This window comes from Anomaloglossus baeobatrachus, chromosome 4 (assembly GCF_048569485.1).
Source record: "Anomaloglossus baeobatrachus isolate aAnoBae1 chromosome 4, aAnoBae1.hap1, whole genome shotgun sequence".
Lineage (NCBI taxonomy): Eukaryota > Metazoa > Chordata > Amphibia > Anura > Aromobatidae > Anomaloglossus > Anomaloglossus baeobatrachus.
Window position 1 is genome coordinate 417,296,444 of NC_134356.1, and position 22,983 is coordinate 417,319,426.

The following is a 22,983-nucleotide window of genomic DNA, read 5'->3' on the forward strand; positions in this document are numbered from 1 at the left end:
ATGCTGGGGGGAGGCTGAGAGGAGAGAGGCTGATGCTGGGGGAGGCTGAGAGGAGAGAGGCTGATGCTGGGGGAGGCTGAGAGGAGAGAGGCTGATGCTGGGGGAGGCTGGGAGGAGAGAGGCTGATGCTGGGGGAGGCTGGGAGGAGGGAGGCTGGGAGTAGAGAGGCTGATCCTGGGGAAGGCTGGGAGGGGGAGGCTGATGCTGGGGACAGAGAGGCTGATGCTGGGGACAGAGAGGCTGATGCTGGGGACAGAGAGGCTGATGCTGGGAGGAGAGAGGCTGATGCTGGGAGGAGAGAGGCTGATGCTGGGAGGAGAGAGGCTGATGCTGGGAGGAGAGAGGCTGATGCTGGGAGGAGAGAGGCTGATGCTGGGAGGAGAGAGGCTGATGCTGGGAGGAGAGAGGCTGATGCTGGGAGGAGAGAGGCTGATGCTGGGAGGAGAGAGGCTGATGCTGGGAGGAGAGAGGCTGATGCTGGGAGGAGAGAGGCTGATGCTGGGAGGAGAGAGGCTGATGCTGGGAGGAGAGAGGCTGATGCTGGGAGGAGAGAGGCTGATGCTGGGAGGAGAGAGGCTGATGCTGGGAGGAGAGAGGCTGATGCTGGGAGGAGAGAGGCTGATGCTGGGAGGAGAGAGGCTGATGCTGGGAGGAGAGAGGCTGATGCTGGGAGGAGAGAGGCTGATGCTGGGAGGAGAGAGGCTGATGCTGGTGCAGCATGGGGGATGGAGCACGTTTGGGGGTGCGCAGCATGGCGGATGGAGCACGTTTGGGAGTGCGCAGCATGGCGGATGGACCACGTTTGGGAGTGCGCAGCATGGCGGATGGACCACGTTTGGGAATGCGCAGCATGGCGGATGGACCACGTTTGGGAGTGCGCAGCATGGCGGATGGACCACGTTTGGGAGTGCGCAGCATGGCGGATGGAGCACGTTTGGGAGTGCGCAGCATGGCGGATGGAGCACGTTTGGGAGTGCGCAGCATGGCGGATGGAGCACGTTTGGGAGTGCGCAGCATGGCGGATGGAGCACGATGGGGGGTGCGCAGCATGGGGGATGGAGCACGATGGGAGGTGCACACCTCCCCCCAACACACACACACACACACACACACACAACACACGGGGAACCACAAACACCGCCCTACACAGACACCCACACACACAGACAACGCTGCACACACACAACACCCAACACACAAACACCGCGGCATACATAAATATACGCACATACCACGCAACACACACACATTGCACAAAACATACCTCCCCCCAAAACACACCACACCCACACAAACGCTACAGACACACAGCGCTCCACAAACAACGCAACACACGCAACACACATACAACACCGCTCTCACCCCCCACCACACCCAGAACATGTACAGCGCCCTACACAAACACTTGGTAACTGCAGACAATAACATCTCTATAATATTATATATATATATATATATATATATATATATATATATATATATATATATATATATATATATATATATATATATATATATATATATATATATATATATATATATATATATATATATATATATATATATATACATACATATATAGATAACAAAAATCATACATTAACTACACAATACGTAAATTCTAGAATACCCGATGCGTAGAATCGGGCCACCTTCTAGTAAATAAATAAAGGGATAGATAGATAGATAAAAAGAGGGATAGACTGACAGATGGATAGATGGACAGATAGACAGAAAGATAGAGGAATAGATATATAATGAATAGATGGATAGATTAGCTAGAGGGATAGACAGAAAGATGGATAGATAAATAGATAGATAATGGATAGATAGAGGGATAGATAGATAATGGATAGATAGATATAGATAGATACATTATAGATAAATAGAGGGATAGATAGATACATGATAGATATACGGTAGATATATAAATAGATAATGGATAGATCTAATATATAAAGCTGAATGTGTGTATGTGTGTATGTGTGTGTGTATGTATGTCCGGGATTGGCATCTGCACCGTCGCAGCTACAGCCACAAAATTTTGCACACTCACACTTCTGGACCCAGAGAGCATCATAGGCTATGTTTTGAGGGGAAATTTTAACCCTGCTCTTTACAGTTATTCACCAAAAAACCTGCCTCCATTAAAGCGAATGGAGCTGGGAGCCACAGTGCAGCCAGAACTTCAGAAAAATGCGCAGCCATGCCCTTATATGGAATATTGGCGTGTCACAATGCAGCCAGGGAAAGAGACAGACAGGGAAAGAGACAGAGACAGACACAGACAGGGTAAGAAACAGACATAGACAGGGTAACAGACAGACACAAAGAGACAGACACAAAGAGACAGACTGACAGGGAAAGATAGGGAAAGAGTGAGACAGGTTAAGAGACAGACACAGACAGGTAAAGAGAGACACAGAGAAAGAGACAGAGACAGACACAGGGAAACAGACAGACAGGGAAAGAGAAGGAAAGAGACAGACAGGGAAAGAGACAGGGAAAGAGACACAGACAAAGAGACAGACAGGGAAAGCGACAGACAGAGAAAGAGACAGACAGAGAAAGAGACAGACAGACAAAGATAGAGAGAGAGAGACAGAGAGATATATACAGAGGGGGAGACAGACAGAGAATGGGAGAGAAACAGAGAGACAGTTACTATCCCGGGCAGCGCCGGGTGCTATGTTGTGAGGCGAAATTTTAACCCCGCGCGTTCCAATTTACCAATCAATTTTGTCCTCTACATAATGGGGAAAAAGTGAAACGAAAAGTGTTGGGGACAAATTGACAGCTGCCAGATGTGAACAAGAGGGACTTAAAGAATGAGGCGATGGCGCCAAAGAGTAAATACCGTACAGTTGCTAAGGTGAGGCCCAGAAATGGGATACTCACCACACTCGGGGATATGACCACACACACAAAATGCGCCACACACTACCACGTACTTGAACACATATACCACCCTCAGCACACATTTCACCACACATACACCAACCTCGCCACATAATCGCCCTAAACACACACAAGTCTGGTATTATCCTTCAAAAATAAAAATCTGATTAATAAGCACCCAAACTACAAGAACAACAAATGTACCATATAGGAAATACGGCAGCTGTCAGTCACATGACCTGTCTATTATGTGTATGTGTGAGCTAATATATACTGTCAGGGGGGAGGGCTTTCTGTTGCCTGGAGATTTATCAGGCTGCTAATAGCAACCAATCACAGCTTAGCTTCGATTTTGCTACAGTTAATTAATCGGAGCTCTGATTAGTTAATATAGGCAACAATTTAATAATTACATTTCTATCTATTTGTTTTGTGGTTTTTGTGTGCAGAATACATTTTTGTTAATACATTCTATTTTGTTAACAGCAGTTATTAACCCGGGCGAAGCCGGGTAGTACAGCTAGTAAATAGATAAAGGGATAGATATATAGATAGATAACTAGATAGATAGAGGGATAGACAGACAGACAGACCGATGGATAGATGGACAGATAGATAGAAAGATAGATAGAGGGAGAGATAGATAATTAATAGATAGATACAAACATGATAGATACATGATAGGTAGATAGATAGAGGGATAGATGGGTAGATAGATAATTGATAGATAAATAGATAATGGATAGATAGATAATGGATAAATAGATAGATAAAGGGATAGATAGATATATAGATAGATAATGGATAGATAGATATATAGATAGATAAATAGATAAAGGGATAGATAGAGGAATAGATAGATAGATAGATAATTGATAGATAGTGGATAGATAGATAGATAGATAGATAGATAAATAGATAGATAGATAGATAGATAGATAGATCTTGCTCTATGCAGATGACCTACTGCTGGTGTCACCAACCGAGAAAGGTCTCCAAGACAACCTACAAATCTTGGAGAAATTCAGCTCCACATGGGCACTACCGATCAATCTAAAGAAAACCAACATCATGGTGTTCCAGAAGAGAAAAAGAAGATTTGACCAGCATCCTTCATTTGTCCTAAACGGCTGCACTCTAACAGGAACAGACAAATACACCTACTTGGGCCTGGAAATTCACCAGTCAGGGAGCTTCAAACAAGACATAGAGACCCTGACAAACAAGGCCTGCAAAACCTTTTATGCCATCCGAAGGAAATTGTATCATCTGAAGCCTCCAGTGAGGGTCTGGCTAAAAATCTTCGATTTCATCATCGCCCCAATCCTCCTGTATGGCAGTGAAGTCTGGGGCCCTCACACTTACCAAGATTGGTCAAGGTGGTATTCCAGCCCAACAGAAATATTCCACCTCGAATTTTGTAAGCATCTTCTCCAGGTCCATCGAAGCACTTCCAACAGCGCTTGTCGGGCCGTACTGGGCAGATTCCCTCTACACCTATCGGTTCTGAAGAGGGCACTATCATTTCGGGCTCACCTACAGAGTAGCAATCCAAGCTCCCATCACCACAAAGCTCTGATATATATACGTGGGCCAGATAAACCAGGACCCCTGGCACAGCTCTCCCAAACCCAACTAGACAAAATAACCAATCACAGCAGCCTGACAAGAACCAGAATCAGGAAGATGGTAGACGAGGGCCAGGAGAGGTATGTCAGTGACTGGAGGACCGACATCAACACCTCACAGAAACTGACCACGTACCAGAGTCTACAGAGAGACTACAGACTTTCCAGATATGGGGTCAAACTCCTGGATCCCAGTGACCGCAGGACCCTGAGCCGATATAGACTCAGTGCCCACAGTCTAGCCAGCGAATCCGGCCGACACAAGCAGAGCTACAAGCCCAAGGCGGTAAGACTGTGCCAACACTGTGACCTGGAGGATGAAACCTACTTCCTGCTACACTGCATTAAGTACGCAGCAATGAGGGACACTCTCTTCAGGAGACTCTCCGATCTTTTCCCGGATTTCAGCTCCATGAAGGAGGAAGAGAAAACATATATCCTGCTGGGGGAAGAAGAGAGCGCAGTGGAGATAGCAACACGGTATGAGAGCGAATGTCATAAACTTCGAGAAAGAGAACTATGATAAGCCATGGACTTCTATAGCCCCCAATGTCTCCACCCTAGATGTGCCCCATCCATCCTTCCTATAGTCCCCACCCTGGATGTGCCCCATCCATGCTACCTACAGTCCCCACCCTGGATGTGCCCCATGGTCCCTACCCATCATCCCCACAGTCGCAGTCCCTATTGTACACTTGCTTTGGCAAAACTAATTTGCATTTAGTCCTGCCAATAAAGCTTATTTGATTTGATAGAGGGATAGATAGATAGATAGATAGATAGAGGGATAGATAGATAATTGATAGATAAATAGATAGATAAATAGATAAAGGGATAGATATATAAGATAGATAGATAATGGATAGATAGAGGGATAGATAGATGGATAGATAACTGATAGATAGATAAGACAGCTAGATAGATAATAGATAGAGGGATAGACAGACAGAAAGATGGATAGATAGATAGATAGATAGATGTTCACATATTACAAATGGACTCACCCTCTCTCCAGATGGCACTTGGGGCCCAGTTCTTCTTTGGAGCCGGCTCTTCCATCTTCTCTGTGGTGCAGCCTCTTCTCCTCCTCCTGAGGTCCGACTGCTGTTCTTGAAATATTTCCAGTGCAGGAGGGGGAGAGCAGTCAGGGGTGAGGGGGGCAGGGAGCCATGTTTGTATACAGAGGCCCCTGCTGTGCTGGAGATGGAGCTGGTGGGCAGAGCCTCCTCTGTCTCTGAGAAATTACGTCATCCTCTGCGTGGCTGGCAGCTTCTGCAGAGGTGATGAATCATCGCTCCTCCAGGCCCTAACAGGTGAGGGGAGGGGCCCGTGTCAGCTCAGCATAATGATATGCGTTCAGCTGATAGGGCCCCTGATTCTCCTGTTAGGACTGAAGCTGCCGCCAGCAAAGTAAGGCAGCATGTGTTTTCAGGCCTGGGGGCCCCCTACCGCTCGGGGCCCCTGTGCGACTGCATGTGCTGCACATGCGGTATGTCCGCCAGTGATTTTAGAGCTATAATGTTGATGTAAAAAAATGTCCAAAAGGCAAGATAAATCACACAGCATGTTGCAGTCGCATGTGTTTGCATTGAAGACTATGGCACGAGATGCGTCTCAATGGCGACCAGTGACTGAAAGTCCAACAAATTTGGAAACTTTCTGATTGTGTCGCAGTAGGTCGGAGTACAACGTCATAGGAAACTATTAGATGCGAAGGAAGGTTGAACTAGATGGACCTAGGTCTTTTTTCAACCTAAGTAACTATGTAACTATATGCATTAATGCAAAGCGGTATTTTGAGTGTGACGTGAGCATGTCGCCGTGTAACCCTATCCTTAAGGATTAAAAAAAAAATAAAATAAAATAAATAATAAATAAAAAAAATGTATGAAGCTAGTGCAACCAATTTCATGGTGTGATCTATACTGTAGAGCTCAACAATGCTGGTAAAGAAATGAGATAAGATATCTAAAGTGCATTCACCACAAGGAGTAGAACCAGCTTGACATGCTCACCTTGTGCCAAGTACAGAATAGCTCTGGCAGCAGAAAGTCGCTTCTCCCTGATCACCACCTCCAATTCTTCAATAAGGCGCATGACATGAGTTCTATGCTGTGCTGAACCCAAAGATGTCCATCTGGCCTCCGTTTCTGCAATAAACAGTTCATGGCAAGAGTAATAAGACACTTTAGTGATTTTTCTATAGATCAAGTCAGATCTATTAAACCTCCACGTGTAACTTTTTACTAGCATACATCCAAGAGATCACTATTCACGATTCATTAGATTACTTTGGCTCAAACATAGGCAGATAGATATTTCTCACCACATCTGAATGGGTCTAAGGGTACCGTCACACTTTAGCGACGCTCCAGCGATCCCATCAGCGATCTGACCTGGTCAGGATCGTTGGTGCGTCGCTACATGGTCGCTGGTGAGCTGTCAATCAGGCAGATCTCACCAGCGACTAGTGACCAGCCCCCAGCGACGCGTGGAAGCGATGCTGCGCTTGGTAACTAAGATAAATATTGGGTAACCAAGCGCTTGGTTACCCAATATTTACCTTGGTTACCAGCGCACACCGCTTAGCGCTGGCTCCTTGCACTCGTAGCCAAAGTACACATCGGGTTAATAAGCAAACCGCTTTGCTTATTTACCCGATGTGTACTCCGGCTACTGTGCAGGGAGCCGGCATTGGCAGCCTATCAAAAGATACCTTGGAGTCTAAGGGGTGCTTCACACACAGCGAGCTCGCTGCCAAGATCGCTGCTGAGTCACGTTTTTTGTGACGCAGCAGTGACCTCATTAGCGATCTCACTGTGTGTGACACTGAGCAGCGATCTGGCCCCTGCTGCGAGATCGCTGCTCGTTACACACAGCCCTGGTTCGTTTTCTTCAAAGGCGCTCTCCCACTGTGACACACAGATCGCTGTGTGTGACAGCGAGAGAGCGACGAAATGAAGCGAGCAGGGAGCAGGAGCCGGCATCTGGCAGCTGCGGTAAGCTGTAACCAAGATAAACATCGGGTAACCAAGGTGGTTACCCGATATTTACCTTAGTTACCAGCCTCCGCAGCTCTCACGCTGCCTGTGCTGCCGGCTCCGGCTCTCTGCACATGTAGGTGCATTACACATCGGGTTAATTAACCCGATGTGTACTGTAGCTAGGAGAGCAAGGAGCCAGCGCTAAGCAGTGTGCGCGGCTCCCTGCTCTCTGCACATGTAGCTGCATTACACATCGGGTTAATTAACCCGATGTATACTGTAGCTAGGAGAGCAAAGCTAAGCGGTGTGCGCTGGTAACTAATGTAAACATCGGGTAACCATACCCGATGTTTACCTTAGTTACCAGTGTTCGCAGCTTCCAGACGCCGGCTCCGTGCAAGCGCAGCGTCGCTTGCACGTCGCTGCTGGCTGGGGGCTGGTCACTGGTCGCTGGTGAGATCTGCCTGTTTGACAGCTCACCAGCGACCATGTAGCGATGCAGCAGCGATCCTGACCAGGTCAGATCGCTGGTCGGATCGCTGCTGCATCGCTAAAGTGTGAAGGTACCCTAAACCTTTCTTCAAAACATCTTCAGATGTTGTGAGAAATATCTAGGGTGGATGCTTCATGAGACAATACATGAAAGCTCCCAGTGACACCTAATCAGAAGTTACCTTGGAGTCTAAACCTTTCTTCAAAACATCTTCGGTTAAGTATTAACTCAGACTCTTCTGTATAGCTGTACAGTTCTAGGATAAGAGAATGATAGTAATGTTATACAATATATAAATAAGAAGCCTGCTTTTAACCATTGTCCATTTTAGATAGTAAAAGAGGTTGTTTGGACCTAGAGTCCTACTAGGGCACCTGGGCGTCCATCACTAGGGATCATTGCTGCATCAGTCACAATAAAAGGCCGCTGCTAAGAGCAAAACTTGCTATTAAGGCCCCGTCACACACGAGATCACTAACGAGATTGTTGCCGAGTCACAGTTTCTGTGACGGAGCAACGATTTCGCCAGCGATCTCTTTATGTGTGACACCTACCAGCGATCAGGCCCCTGCTGTGAAATAGTTAGTCGTTGCCAAATGATCTGGACCATTTTCTTCAAAGGCGATGTCCTGCTGGGCAGGACACATCGCTGTGTTTGACGCTGTGTGACAGGGTTCCAATGACTGCCAAGATTGTTATAGAGGTCGCTACTGCGACCTGTAGCGTTACTGCGTCGTTGGTAAGGTCTGGCTGTTTGACATCTCACCAGCGACCTCCCAGTGACTTACCAGCGATCCCTATCAGGTCGTATCATTGTCGGGATCGCTGGTAAGTCGTTGTGTGTGACTGGGTCTTTAGAAAATTCCACACCACATTCTAGAGGCCCCCACACCTATTAGACTAAAGTCGGCTGAACTCGCCAACATCGACTGGTTCGGCCGATAGTCAACCGTGTATGGGGGCGCCCGTTAACTGATGGTCAGGAGAGAGGTCGATTGTACAAGTACAATTTCAGACAGCCAAGGGCATTGTTCTTCCTGAGATAAGCTGCTGGCCTACATGTCAGTCAGCAGCTTTTTCATAGGGAATACAGGCAAACGAGAGTCGGCTGAGGTGTCTGTCAGCTGAAGCACCGTTTGTCTGACAGCCATCCAATACACATGGTAAGCCTTAAGCCCGCTTTACACGCTGCAATGTATCTTGCAATGTGTCCGCGGGGTCACGTCGTAAGTGACGCACATCCGGCATCGTAAGGTACATTGCAGTGTGTAACAGCTACATGCGATTGCGATTGAACGGTAAAACGTTCATCGCACGCACGTCGTTCATTCCTCATGAATTGAACGTCAGATTGTTCATCGTACCCGGGGTAGCACACATCGCAGTGTGTGACACCCTGGGAACGATGAACAGATCTTACCTGCGTTCTGCGGCTCCCGGACAGTAATGCGGAAGGAAGGAGGTGGGCGGGATGTTTACGTCCCGCTCAGCTCCGCCCCTCCGCTTGTATTGGCCGGTTGCCGCGTGACGTCACTGTGACGCCGAACATCCCTCCCACTCCAGGAAGTGGACGTTCGCTGCCCACATCGAGGTCGTATGGACCGGTAAGTACGTGTGACGGGGGTTAATCGTTTGTGCGGCACGTTCAACAAATTGAACGTGCCGCACATACGATTGGGGCGGTTACGATCGCATACGATATCGTATGCTGGATCGTAAAGGTGTAAAGCCTGCTTTAGGCTACATTCACACAATCGTACTTTCAGTTGGACTTCTGTCTGCAGGAATAAATGACATCACGCAGACAACACTCAGGCCAATGTCATTCAATAAGACTTCAACAAATCAGCTAAACTGTCAATCGATGCAATAAAAACAAAATGTATCCCATACAGATCAACTGTATAGCATCTGATTAGTACAAATACATTGCAATCCTTAAAGGGGTTGTCCGGTCTAAATCCACAAGACTGCAGTCACTGTATGACTGCAGACTTGTGACTCCTCACATCATTTGCACTGTGAGGTTCGCTGGAACGGTGGACAAGTGGCAACGAACACGTGAAAGGATACTTCTGGCCAGAATCCGACTAGATAGACATAAAAGTGCATTGCGCAAGGCCGCGCCCATCTAGTCGGATTCTGGCTGGGATATATTATTGCAAATTCGTGGCCGCGTGACCCCCGTTCCTGGCTTGGACAATAGCGAATCTTCACAGCGCATGTGGCAAGCGATGTGAGCATTCATAAGTCTGCAGTCACTCTATGTGAATTTACACTGGACAACCTTTTTAAGGTAGGAAACAGTTTTGGCCTTGTAAATTTTATTAACTGCTGATTTATAACAACAGGGCCATATGGATGGCAGCTAGATGACATTAGAATTGAAAACTCTGCCGTTTTTTTTTCTTGCTGAAAATCAATTTTTTTACGCTCATGTGAATTTAGGGATGTCGTAACAGGGTGTCCCTTTAAGGCCGGGGCCACACGGGGATTACTGTGCTCCCCTCGCATGACACTCGGCTCGCGCTGGCAGTACAGCAGAGCCGAGTGTCATGCGAGTGTCCCTGTGATTGAGGTCCATTCATGCAAGCGGACCTCAGCCGCGGGGAGCGGGCCAGTGCAACGGAGGGCGGTGGCCGACGCTGAGGAGGGGAGGGATTCATCTCCCTCTCTCCTCCGTAGCCAGTTATTGCGATACTCGCCCTGCACTCGCAGTACACCGGTGTACCGCGAGTGCAGTGCGATTTTTCTCTCGCCCCATAGACTGTTTTCTCTCGCGTAGGGTGTGAGAGAAAACAGGATAGCATTACAGTTGCAGCATGCTGCGATTGTTTTCTCGGTCCAATTAAGGCTGAGAAAATAATCGCTCATGGGTGCAGACCCACAGGCTAATATTGGTCCGAGTGGAATGCGATTTTTTATCACACTCCCCTTGCACCAATTTTCATGCCGTGTGTCTAAAGGCCCATATAAAATATAGAAATGTGGCACTCCTTCTATAGTCGCTGGTGCTTGGATAGGGTCCCACCCCAGATCAAAAAATTGAAAAAAATCCAGCACTCAAAGCATTCAACTGAAATTGTTTTATATTTTATTCATTGATCTGTGTAATTATTAAAGACGTTTCGGTCATCCGACCTTCATCAGTTTACACTACAATAAAAAGATACATAAAAGATTTTTAAGTATACAGAAATAATGGCATTATACAATCATGGTAACAAAAAAGGGCAGAAATATTCACCACATTATAATGCATGAATCATGAACTATGATATACAAAAAATGTCAACAAAAAGACAAAAGTGAAGAATCTGTCAGTTGAGCCGCTTCACTAGCAGATATAATGTCCACCTAAAGATATAATTGAAATACAGATAAAATGTAGCATAATAGAACCATTATACAACAAAAGGGGAACCAAACAGGAAACCCAAACCGTGTCTAAAGGCCCAGTCACACTAAACAACTTACCAGTGATCCCAACAACGATACAACCTGATAGGGATCGCTGGTAAGTTGCTAGGAGGTCGCTGGTGAGATGTCACACTAAGCGACGCTCCAGCGATCCCACCAGTAACCTGACCTGGCAGGGATCGCTGGAGCGTCGCTACACGTGGAAGTATGCTGCGCTTGGTAACTAAGGTAAATATCGGGTAACCAACCTGATATTTACCTTGGTTACCAGCACACACCGCTTAGCGCTGGCTCCCTGCACACCTAGCCACAGTACACATCGGGTTAATTACCCGATGTGTACTCTGCTACGTGTGCAGGCAGCAGGAGCCGGCTTCTGCGGACGCTGGTAACCACAGTAAACAGCGGGTAACCAAGAAGCCATTACCTTGGTTACCCGATATTTACCTTCGTTATCAGCGTCCACCGCTCTCAAATGTCAGTGCCGGCTCCTGCTCCCTGCACTCCTAGCCACAGTACACATCGGGTTAATTACCCGATGTGTAGAGTCTGGCTATGTGTGCAGGGAGTAGGGAGCCGGCACTGACAGCTGAGAGCGGCGGACGCTGGTAACGAAGGTAAATATCGGGTAACCAAGGTAAGGGCTTCTTGGTTACCGCGAAGAAAGAATAGAAAAAAGTATAGAAAAAAGCGGGCTCAGCACTGATATAAAAATATATAAAAAAAACTTTTTATTGGAATCCGGTTATAAATATATATATATATATATGGAATAAGCTTATGACTAAGGACATTTTTTGGTTTTAAATTATTAGCCTGTCCGAAACGCGTAAAGTTTTTCCTGCTCTTCATTGTGTACAACGTGTTCCCAGACTATGTTTTAACCGGATTCCAATAAAAAGTTTTTTTTATATATTTTTATATCAGTGCTGAGCCCACTTTTTTCTATTCTTTCTTTGCCACAAATACCGGTATGGACTGACCGGCAGGACTCGTGCACTCTGGAGGAAAGCATGGACTTTGATGGCAGGTGAGCTGGATTTTCTCCCCTTTGTTGTTAATCTTCTTGGTTACCCACTGTTTACCGTGGTTACCAGCGTCCGCAGAAGCCGGCTCCTGCTGCCTGCACATTTAGTTGTTCTCTGTCGCTGTCACACACAGCGATGTGTGCTTCACAGCGGGACAGCAACAACTAAAAAATGGCCCAGGACCTTTAGCAACAACCAGCGACCTCACAGCAGGGGCCAGGTTGTTGCTGGATGTCACACACAGCAACATCGCTAGCAAGTTGTGCCTCAGCAGCGATGTTGCTAGCGATGTTGCTTAGTGTGACGGTACCTTTAGGCCTTACAATCATTTTATAATGATAATATTCAGGACACACTAATCAGACCTGTATTTCTACCATCCACAGCCTCCATTCTCATGTACTTACCTGATAACTCTGCTGACAGTTGGTCAGAATCATTGTACTCAAATTCCAGACTTGGATAATCCAATGAACCCTGCAAACAAAACCAGTAATAGTTTAAATACCTTCTGTACAGATATTTAGAGAAAACGGATCCCAAAAAAAGAAAGGAGCCCTTCCTGCCAACCTGGCTGTATACTACGGTAAGTGGGGACAATAATACGTGGAAGATTTATACTTTTACCCACTTTCAGATCTGTTGTAGATTATCTTAAAGTGTATGGTACCGTCTCACTAAATGACGTACCAGCGATTCCGTTCACGATACGACCTGGTCAGGATCGCTGGTATGTCGCTACAGAGTCGCTAGCGAGCTGTCAAACAGTCAGATCTTCCCAACGACGCAGCAATGATACGGCGGTCGCTGGGACCCTGTCACACAGCACGATTCAAATCTTGATTAGTAACATAGGCGTGCATCTACATTGCCTTTTCCACGTCCCCTCTGCTCCGATTGGTGGTCGTAATTGCATGGTGACTGGGCGGCCATGCCTTTAGAGAAGGCAACATAATAGCGCTTCCATCTTTCTCCATCCTTGTCCATCCCACAGTCCCGATGCAGAATGGACTGTATTACGATCTGCTGCTACACGCGGTCCGGGACAAGTGAATTCAGCCCTCTCAAATGTAATGCGATCTACAAGCCAGAACAGAGGATGGAAGCGGCCAATCTGAACGCAGTAGCGATGACCAATCGGAACAGAGAGGGCGCGGAAAACAACGAAGATGCACGCCTACATGAGTCGCAAACGAGGTCGTTGAGTAAGGTGTCAAACACACCGATGTGTGCTGCACTGCGGGAGCCCAACGACCAAAAAATGAACCAGAAAAGTGTGTAACGATCAGCGATTTCACAGCAGGGGCCAGGTCACTGCTTAGAGTCACACAGCGACATCGCTGGTGAGGTCACTGGTACGTCACAAAACCTGTGACTTAGCAGCGATCTCGCTATGTGAGACATACCCCTGTTAAGGCGGTCATAAATTCACGGTCCCTTCATGGTCGCCAGTAGGTGTTGTACACAGTTGAAGCACTTATCTTAAATCCTGGTTTTTGGATATCTTCATATAACTCATATATATACTCCTAATAGTTCATAATCTTGTCCATAACACCCTAAGTCTGCAAACCGCTGTAATGAGCAAAACTGGATAAAATAGAAAATGCAGTAAAATCCTAAATAAAAACTACAGAGAGCTAGACATCATTATATGTAATGTGTATACACTGTTGCCTATTTCTGTAGACCTCTAATAACCCCATGTCCTAAACTGGCCAGAATGTCAGCTTGGGGTGTGTGACAGTCCGCAATACAAAAGCTAAAAATAATCTGAGAATCACCAGCTGCTCGAAAACTATCCATGTACAGTTACATGGAAGAATGCGCAGATTACTTCACTTACACTGTGCCAGGAAGAGAAGCAATGCGTGTTGTCTACTGTACAACAAAACCATTTACAGTGGGTACAGAAAGTATTCAAACCCCTTTAAATTTTTCACTCTTTGTTTCATTGCAGCCAATCGGTAAATTACAAAAGTTCATTTTTTTTCTCATTAATGTACACTCTGCACACCATCTTTGCAGAAAAAAAAATACAAATGTAGACATTTTTCCAAATTAAACAAGAAAATGTGAAATATCACATGGTCATAAGTATTCAGACCCTTTGTTCAGTATTAAGTAGAAGCACCCTTTTGAGCTAGTACAGCCATGAGTCTTTTTGAAAATTATGCAACAAGTTTTTCACACCTGGATTTGGGGATCATCTGCCTTTTTTTTCCTTGCAGATCCTCTCCAGTTCCGTCAGACTGGATGGTGAACAGCCATTTGCAGGTCTCTCCAGAGATGCTCAATTGGGTTTAGGTCAGGGCTCTGTCTGATCCATGGAAGAATGGTCACAGAGTTGTTCTGAAGCCACTCCTTTGTTATTTTAGCTGTGTGTTTAGGGTCATTGTCTTGTTGGAAATTGTACCTTTGGCCAAGTCTGAGGTCCAGAGCACTCTGGCAGAGGTTTTCTTCCAGGATCTCTCTGTACTTGGCCGCATTTCATCTTTCCTTCAATTGTAACCAGTCGTCCTGTCCCTGCAGCTGAAAAACACTTCCATAGCATGATGCTGCCACCATAAAGTTTCACTGTTGGGAGTGTATTGGGCAGGTGATGAGCAGTCCCTGGTTTTGTCCACATATACCGCTTAGAATTATCACCAAAAAGTTCTATATTCATCTCATCAGACCAGAGAATCTTATTTCTCATAGTCTGGGAGTCCTTCATGTGTTTTTTTTGCAAACTCCATGCGGACTTTCATATGTCTTGCACTGAGGAGAGGCTATCATCGGGCCACTCTGCAATAAAGGCCCGACTGGTGGAGGGCTACAGTGATAGTTGACTTTGTGGAACTTTCTCCCATCCCCCTACTGCATCTCTGGAGCTCACCCACAGTGATCTTGGGATTCTTCTTTACCTCTCTCACCAAGGCTCTTCTCCCACGATTGCTCATTTTGGCTGGACGGCCAGGTCTAGGAAGAGTTCCGATGGTACCAAACTTCTTCTAGTTAATTATGGAGGCCACTGTGGTCTTAGGAACCTTGAGTACTTTATATTTGTAACCTTGGCCAGATTTGTGCCTTGACAAAATTGTTTCTCTGAGCTCCTTGGGCAGTTCCTTTGATCTCATGATTCTCATTTGGTCTGACATGCACTGTGAGTTGTGAAGTCTTATGGTAAGTTCACACAGTGCGTTTTTGCGCTTTTTTCGGGTTCGTTTTTGGCCTCAAAACTGCATGACTTTGCTTCCCCAGCAAAGTCTATGAGTTTTCATGTTTGCTGTCCGCACACAACTTTTTTTTTTAGCTTAAAAAAAAAAAAAAAAAAAAAAAATAAAAATAATGGACATGTCAATTCTTTCCTGTGTTTTTCTGCGTTTTCCCCCCATGCAATGCATTGGAAAAATGCAGAGATCAAAAAAGCAGCAAAACGCAGCCAAAAACGCACCAAATCACGGTAAAAACACGTGTGCGTTTGTGCATTTTTAGCGGCCAAAAATGCACAAAAAAACGCAGCGTTAAAAAAAACGCAGAGTGTGCACATAGCCTTATATAGACAGGTGTGTGCCTTTCCAAATCAAGTCCTATCAGTTTGATTAAACACAGCTGGACTCCAATGAAGGAGTAGAACCATCTCAAGGAGGATCACAAGGAAATGGACAGCATGTGACTTAAATATGAGTCTGAGCAAAGGGTCTGAATACTTATGACCATGTGATATCAGTTTTTCTTGTTTAATAAATATGCAAAAATGTCTACATTTCTGTTTTTTTCTGTCAAGATGGGGTGCAGAGTGTACATTAATGAGAAAAAAAATGAAAAATTTAAAAGGGGTCTGAATACTTTCCGTACTCACTGTACATACACTGCATTCTGAAAGCAGACAGTGAACTTCATATATTACCCAGAAAAGACCATCTGCCAATCTGGAGTCCTGGCAGAGCCGTTTAAAGAGACTATATTGACTTTTAGGATTGCAACCTCCGATAGGTGATACTAGAGTTCTATTCTCTTCCTCTTTGAAAAGGCTATTTGCATATTAAAATTCCCAGGAAGACATTACTTGGTTTACAAGTCTCCTTACGCTGGCTAGCCACTCTTCACAAAGAGAAACTTTACCCATTAGACCCCGTCAGAGGTCTCTCTCCCAGCCACATCAGAGCTCATGAAGGGCAAACACTCTAAAACACACCTACAGAGTTTCTCGTTTGGCTTCTCATCCCAAGTCATGTGGCAAGGTCCTGTAAAAGGGTCGTTATTGAGAGAGACTGCTACTTGCAATAGGTGGCACTAATGTTCAAGTCCTCTTCCTCTCCGAAGAGCCAATTGCATATATCTTTATCCTAAACATTTTATTCACTACATGCTAGATGTATTGATGCCCTCTGCTGATGATCCATGGTTCATCAGCTACAAATCCTCTTCTATACCCTACAATGCAGAAACACTTAAATTATTGGGCATCAGCAATACAGTAGAGATCAAAAATATGATATATGAGGGGCTGCTGATAAGTCTTTAGCTTTGTAATCTTTTTTTGCTTCTATGGTAACGAATGTTACATCACATGAAAGCCTTATGTGTCTAATAAGTTTTCAAAATTTTGTGTTTTTGTTGCTTATGGCAACAGTGTTCTAAACACGCGGGAAAACAAAATGGAAGAGTCTAATGCGATATTCACTGCAACTGAGAGCAGAGGAATGATAAAATTCTTGTTTCTGCAAGGAAAGTCTGCAAAGGATATTCATGGTGATATGTCGCAGACATTAGGGGATCAATGTCCTTCATATTCCACAGTTAAGAACTGGGTTACCAAATTTAAAAGGGGCCACTTCAGCACCAACGATGAGGAACGTCCTGAACGACCGAGAGTGGTTGTTGTTCCAGAGATAGTCGATGCTGTGCACAACCTCATACTGGAGAATCCACGAATTTCAGCTAAAGCAATGGCAGACATCATGGGGATTTCCTGTAAACGTGTTTGTGCCATTATCCATGAACATTTGGACATGAGGAAGCTATCTGCAAACTGGATCCCCAAATGTTTGACGACAGATCAGAGAAGCATGTGAGTGAAAACTTCCCGGTTCATTTGTCAGCGTTTCTGGACTGATAAAAACTTCCTGGATCGACTGGTCATTATGGATGAGACCTGGATTTATTTGTATGACCATGAAAACAAGGAGCAGTCAAAAGAGGGGAGGCACAGTGGTTCTCCTTGTCCAAAAAAGGTCAGGGTGCAAAAATCAGCCACAAAGGTGATGGCGTCTATGTTCTGAGATAAGGAGGGCATGCTGCTAGTGGACTACCTTCAAAAGGGTTCCACCATCAATGCAAGGTATTGCATTCAACTTTTGGACCAATTGAAGGCAGCTCTGAATGCCAATAGGCGCAGCAAGCTGTCCAAAGGAATCTTGATCCTGCAAGACAATGCCTCCACTCACACTGCGCAAGCAAACACAGCAAAACTAGTAGAGCTGGGCTTCCAGCTGGTTGACCACCCACCTTATTCACCAGATCTAGCTCCCTCTGACTATCATCGGTTTCCAAACCTGAAGACACACCTCAAGAGTAACAAATTTTACACCATTTCTGATACCATGGCTGCTAGGGATGCCTGGTTTGAGGCACAACCGAAATCCGTCTTTTTGCTAGGCTTACAGAACGTGGAATACCGATGTAAGAAGTGTGTTAACATCAGGGGAGAGTATATGGAATAAATGTAAAGTTTCATCATCCTATTTCGTTTCTTTCTGGGTAAAGCCAAAGACTTCGCAGCAGCCCCTCATATATCGGACAGGACAGGCTTGGGGAAAAAAGTAAATAAAAATCTACCTTCAATGAAAGGTCGCTAATCTCAAACACAAACTGAGGGGATCCTTTACATGAAATTCCCCCATGTAATTGTGCTCTACCATAAAGGGGTAGTCACTTCTAATGAGTACAAAGAATAATCCCACCAATAAAAGTAGAGTTAAGCACAATTGAGACATCGAGCATAGCTTTGTAGGCACATATGAGGCTGTTGAGTACAACGGATGGACCAAAAATCGCGGTCAATACTCCAATGTCTGAAGTCAGCCTTAGGGGTACTTTGCACACTACGACATCGCAAGTCGATGCTGCGATGCCGAGCGCGATAGTCCCCGCCCCCGTCGCAGCAGCAATATGTGGTGATAGCTGGCGCAGCGAAAATTATCGCTACGCCAGCTTCACAGGCACTCACCTTGCCGTGCGACGTCGCTCTGGCCGGCGACCCGCCTCCTTATGGGGGCGAGCCGTGCGGCGTCATAGCGATGTCAGACGGCAGGCAGCCAATAGGAGCGGAGGGGCGGAGATGAGCGGGATGTAAACATCCCGCCCACCTTCTCCCTTCCGCATATCCAACGGGAGCCGCGGTGACGCCGGTAGCAGATATTCCTCGCTCCTGCGACTTCACACACAGCGATGTGTGCTGCCGCAGGAGCGAGGAACAACATCGGACCGTCGCGTCGGCGTAATTATGGAATTCGCCGACGCTGCACCGATGATACGATTACGACGCTTTTGCGCTCGTTAATCGTATCATCTAGGATTTACACACTACGATGTTGAGAGCGACGCAGGAAGTGCGTCACTTTCGACATGACCCCACCGACATCGCACCTGCGATGTTGTAGTGTTAAAAGTACCCCTTAGTGATACATAGCAACTCTTCCACTTCGTAACTGGTGTGGGAAACTTGTCTTTGACTGTGTGGATGTACAGTCATCTCTGTTTGTCTCCAGGCTTCTAGGTTCTCCTCACTGTCGCAAGTCATGTGTGGCATTCCCATTAGTGCGGATGTAAGATAGCAAGGAGCAGGGAATTATAACTGTGGAATCCGAAGTCAGACAGTATTTGTAACCTGTATCTATAGAGACTCTGTTCAGTGTAAGCAAAGACAAAAAAAGAAAATACAACAAACTATAAAACCACAACTGAGGGGCATTCTTTCCCGCCCCTTTTATACCTTTCGTACCATACTGATTAAAGGGAATGTCTCAACATTCAGAATGGGTAAAAATTGTAATCAGGAACGTACCGCACCCCAGCAAACAGGAAGCCAGGCAGAAGGGAAGTAGTGTACTCCTGAAGAAGAAATTTGAGAACAACCCTTTAATATGATGTAGGCTGTACAATGGCAGAGTTCCCTGTCATATTGATACAAGTATGATATATCTTTGTACCGTGTTAGCCAGAAGAGATTAAAAAAAAAAAAAAAAGTTTAAAAGAACAGAGTCCTCAGTGGTCGATACCTTTTATTGGCTAACTGAAATGATGGTAATAATAGCAAACTTTTGAGACTGCTCAGGTCTCTTCATCAGGCTCAGTTATACTGAGCCAGATGAAGAGACCTGCGTAGTCTCGAAACCTTGCTATTATTACTATCTTTTCAGTTAGACATTAAAAAGGTATTGACCACTGAGGACTCTCAGTTCTGTCATATTGAGCCGCACTGGCTGTGTGGAAGGCAATGGTTCAGTGCTTAAACACATAGCCTTTTGTTATACCGATAAACTCCAACTTGTGCGATTCTCTACTTGTCCTAGGTTCCCATCCCCTTAGAAAGTAGTGATCGTGTTATGGGTTGGCAGACTGATTAATGTTAAAATGAAATATCTTTAATAAAATATTCAAATTAACAAAATAATGGAAAAAATAATATATATGATAAAATAAACATAATTGGTATTGAGATATTTTATGCGAGTCTCTCCAAATTACGGCAGCAATATAAATATTTATTATGAAAAGGATTATATTTTTGAACATTCGTTTTCTCACATCTAAGATGTATGTTTGAATCAGAATAAGTTAATTGTACAGCAGATCATTGACTGCTCTAATGGTCCATTTGTGAATATTGAGCTTGGATACGCCTATGTTCCAAATTAATTCGTTCAATGAGATTTATTTGTACGTAGTATTTGAGAAACGTTTGAGTGTACAAGCCGAAGCGCGTCAATGATTACCACTTTATATGGAACTAGCAGTCTCTGTCTGCCTCTCTGTCTGTGTCTCTCTCCCCGTCCGCCTCTCTCCCCGTCCGCCTCTCTCCCCGTCCGCCTCTCTCCCCGTCCGCCTCTCTCCCCGTCCGCCTCTCTCCCCGTCCGCCTCTCTCCCCGTCCGCCTCTCTCCCCGTCCGCCTCTCTCCCCGTCCGCCTCTCTCCCCGTCCGCCTCTCTCCCCGTCCGCCTCTCTCCCCGTCCGCCTCTTTCCCCGTCCGCCTCTTTCCCCGTCCGCCTCTTTCCCCGTCCGCCTCTGTCCGCCTCTTTCCCCGTCCGCCTCTGTCCGCCTCTGTCCCCGTCCGCCTCTGTCCCCGTCCGCCTCTGTCCCCGTCCGTCTCTGTCCCCGTCCGCCTCTGTCCCCGTCCGCCTCTGTCCCCGTCCGCCTCTGTCCCCGTCCGCCTCTGTCCCCGTCCGCCTCTGTCCCCGTCCGTCTCTGTCCCCGTCCGTCTCTGTCCCCGTCCGTCTCTGTCCCCGTCCGTCTCTGTCCCCGTCCGTCTCTGTCCCCGTCCGTCTCTGTCCCCGTCCGTGTCTTTCCCCGTCCGTCTCTTTCCCCGTCCGTCTCTGTCCGTCTCTTTCCCCGTCCGTCTCTGTCCGTCTCTTTCCCCGTCCGTCTCTGTCCGTCTCTTTCCCCGTCCGTCTCTTTCCCCGTCCGTCTCTTTCCCCGTCCGTCTCTTTCCCCGTCCGTCTCTTTCCCCGTCCGTCTCTTTCCCCGTCCGTCTCTTTCCCCGTCCGTCTCTTTCCCCGTCCGTCTCTTTCCCCGTCCGTCTCTTTCCCCGTCCGTCTCTTTCCCCGTCCGTCTCTTTCCCCGTCCGTCTCTTTCCCCGTCCGTCTCTGTCCGTCTCTTTCCCCGTCCGTCTCTGTCCGTCTCTTTCCCTGTCAGTCTCTGTCCGTCTCTTTCCCCGTCCGTCTGTCCGTCTCTTTCCCCGTCCGTCTCTGTCCGTCTCTTTCCCCGTCCGTCTCTGTCCGTCTCTTTCCCCGTCCGTCTCTGTCCGTCTCTTTCCCCATCCGTCTCTGTCCGTCTCTTTCCCCATCCGTCTCTGTCCGTCTCTTTCCCCGTCTCTCTATCCATCTCTCCACCGACATCATATTACCTCACGCATAAGCTTCAACTAACAGTTTATTTTGTTCCTATAGCAACCACTGACAGTTGCTTTTAATAACCTATAGCTCCAACCTCCATTCAGTTTAATGGCAGCAAGAATTTAGAGACTACTTAAGCAAGCATTGTTGACCTTAGGGAGATCAACATATCCACTGCGGAGACACCATCACGTGTTTCTCAACGCAGTGATTCTAGAGCATTGCCCCCTGGGAAGTATGCAAATAAGAAAGCCGCGGAGACACCATCACGTGTTTCTCAACGCTGGCAGGAAACTAGCCAGGTCTTTCACCGGGAAGGAACAACCACGGGAAGGGCAGTCTCCAGTCAAGGAGACCACCTATACCAAAGCGTTGAGAAACACGTGATGGTGTCTCCGCGGCTTTCTTATTAGAATTTAGAGACTAACTGTAAAGCACTGGGTTAAAATTTTCTGTCAAAACAGTCTACGACGTTCCCTGGGTCACATGAGGTGTCTGTGCAAAATTTTGCGATTGTAAATGCGACGGTGCGGATTCCTTTAGCGGACATACACACACACATACATACATACATACACTGAGCTTTATATATTAGATTATGAAAAAGAACATTTTTGTGAATGCCGTTTTTTTCCCCTCATATTTTAGTATTACTCACAGCAAGTTGGGCTGCAGTGTGTACATCGCCCAGGCCAAAAGCTAATGCTCTACCAGGATACAGCTAAACCCCCACTAATGTGGAAGCATCACAGCTGCAGGAGAAGCAGATCACACACACACCTCCATGGAATGGAGGGGAGGCGAATGCTAGATGATAAAACTGCACACTAGTGGCTTGCATAGAGCGCTGTTTACATGCAGATGGCACAGTCACAAACCCGCAGCCTATTAGGTGACGCCCTTCTATTAGATCAGGCGGGCTGCCAAGCCGTACCCCACTGTGTATCATTAGTGGGGGTTTAGCTGTATCCTGGTAGAGCATTAGCTTTTGGCCTGGGCGATGTACACACTGCAGCCCAACTTGCTGTGAGTAATACTTAATTTTTGGAGGACATTGTCCTCTTTTTGTTGCTATTCTTATACCCCTCATATTTTAGGTTCAATTTTGAAGGAGACCATAGGTTGACAGCAGACTACTATACCTCACAAAAAATGTACACTGGCATTGTGCCAGTCATTAGCACAGCTGATAAAGGCGAGTCATCTGCTTTACCACCTACGGTCCGCTCCATACCTACCGACTGTTGTGCTCAGATGGTGCTTTTTGTTCTCACACATCCCTTTTTTGGAGGGTTATCTCCAACTATTCTGGTTCAAAACTCAAATTAAACTACGTATATTTTCATATAGGGGACTTGGGTCCTATAAAAAGAATCGTACAAAGGTTACAAATTTCACTACGTTATTTTCTATTTATGTTTTACTCAATATATAA

The 22,983-nt window shown here is 46.3% G+C and overlaps 1 protein-coding gene across 3 annotated transcripts in view; it reads right to left on the reverse strand.

The window, feature by feature from the left end:
* STRIP2 (striatin interacting protein 2) overlaps positions 1–22,983 on the reverse strand; it is a 204,737-nt gene that overhangs the window by 160,155 nt on the left and 21,599 nt on the right. For all 3 annotated transcript variants that reach the window (XM_075345363.1, XM_075345362.1, XM_075345361.1), the window contains exons 2-4: positions 12,859–12,928; positions 8,185–8,259; positions 6,542–6,676 (exon numbers count right to left, since the gene is read on the reverse strand). In XM_075345363.1, coding sequence (XP_075201478.1) covers positions 6,542–6,676; positions 8,185–8,259; positions 12,859–12,928 — 280 coding nt within the window. The remainder of the gene's footprint in view (positions 1–6,541; positions 6,677–8,184; positions 8,260–12,858; positions 12,929–22,983) is intronic.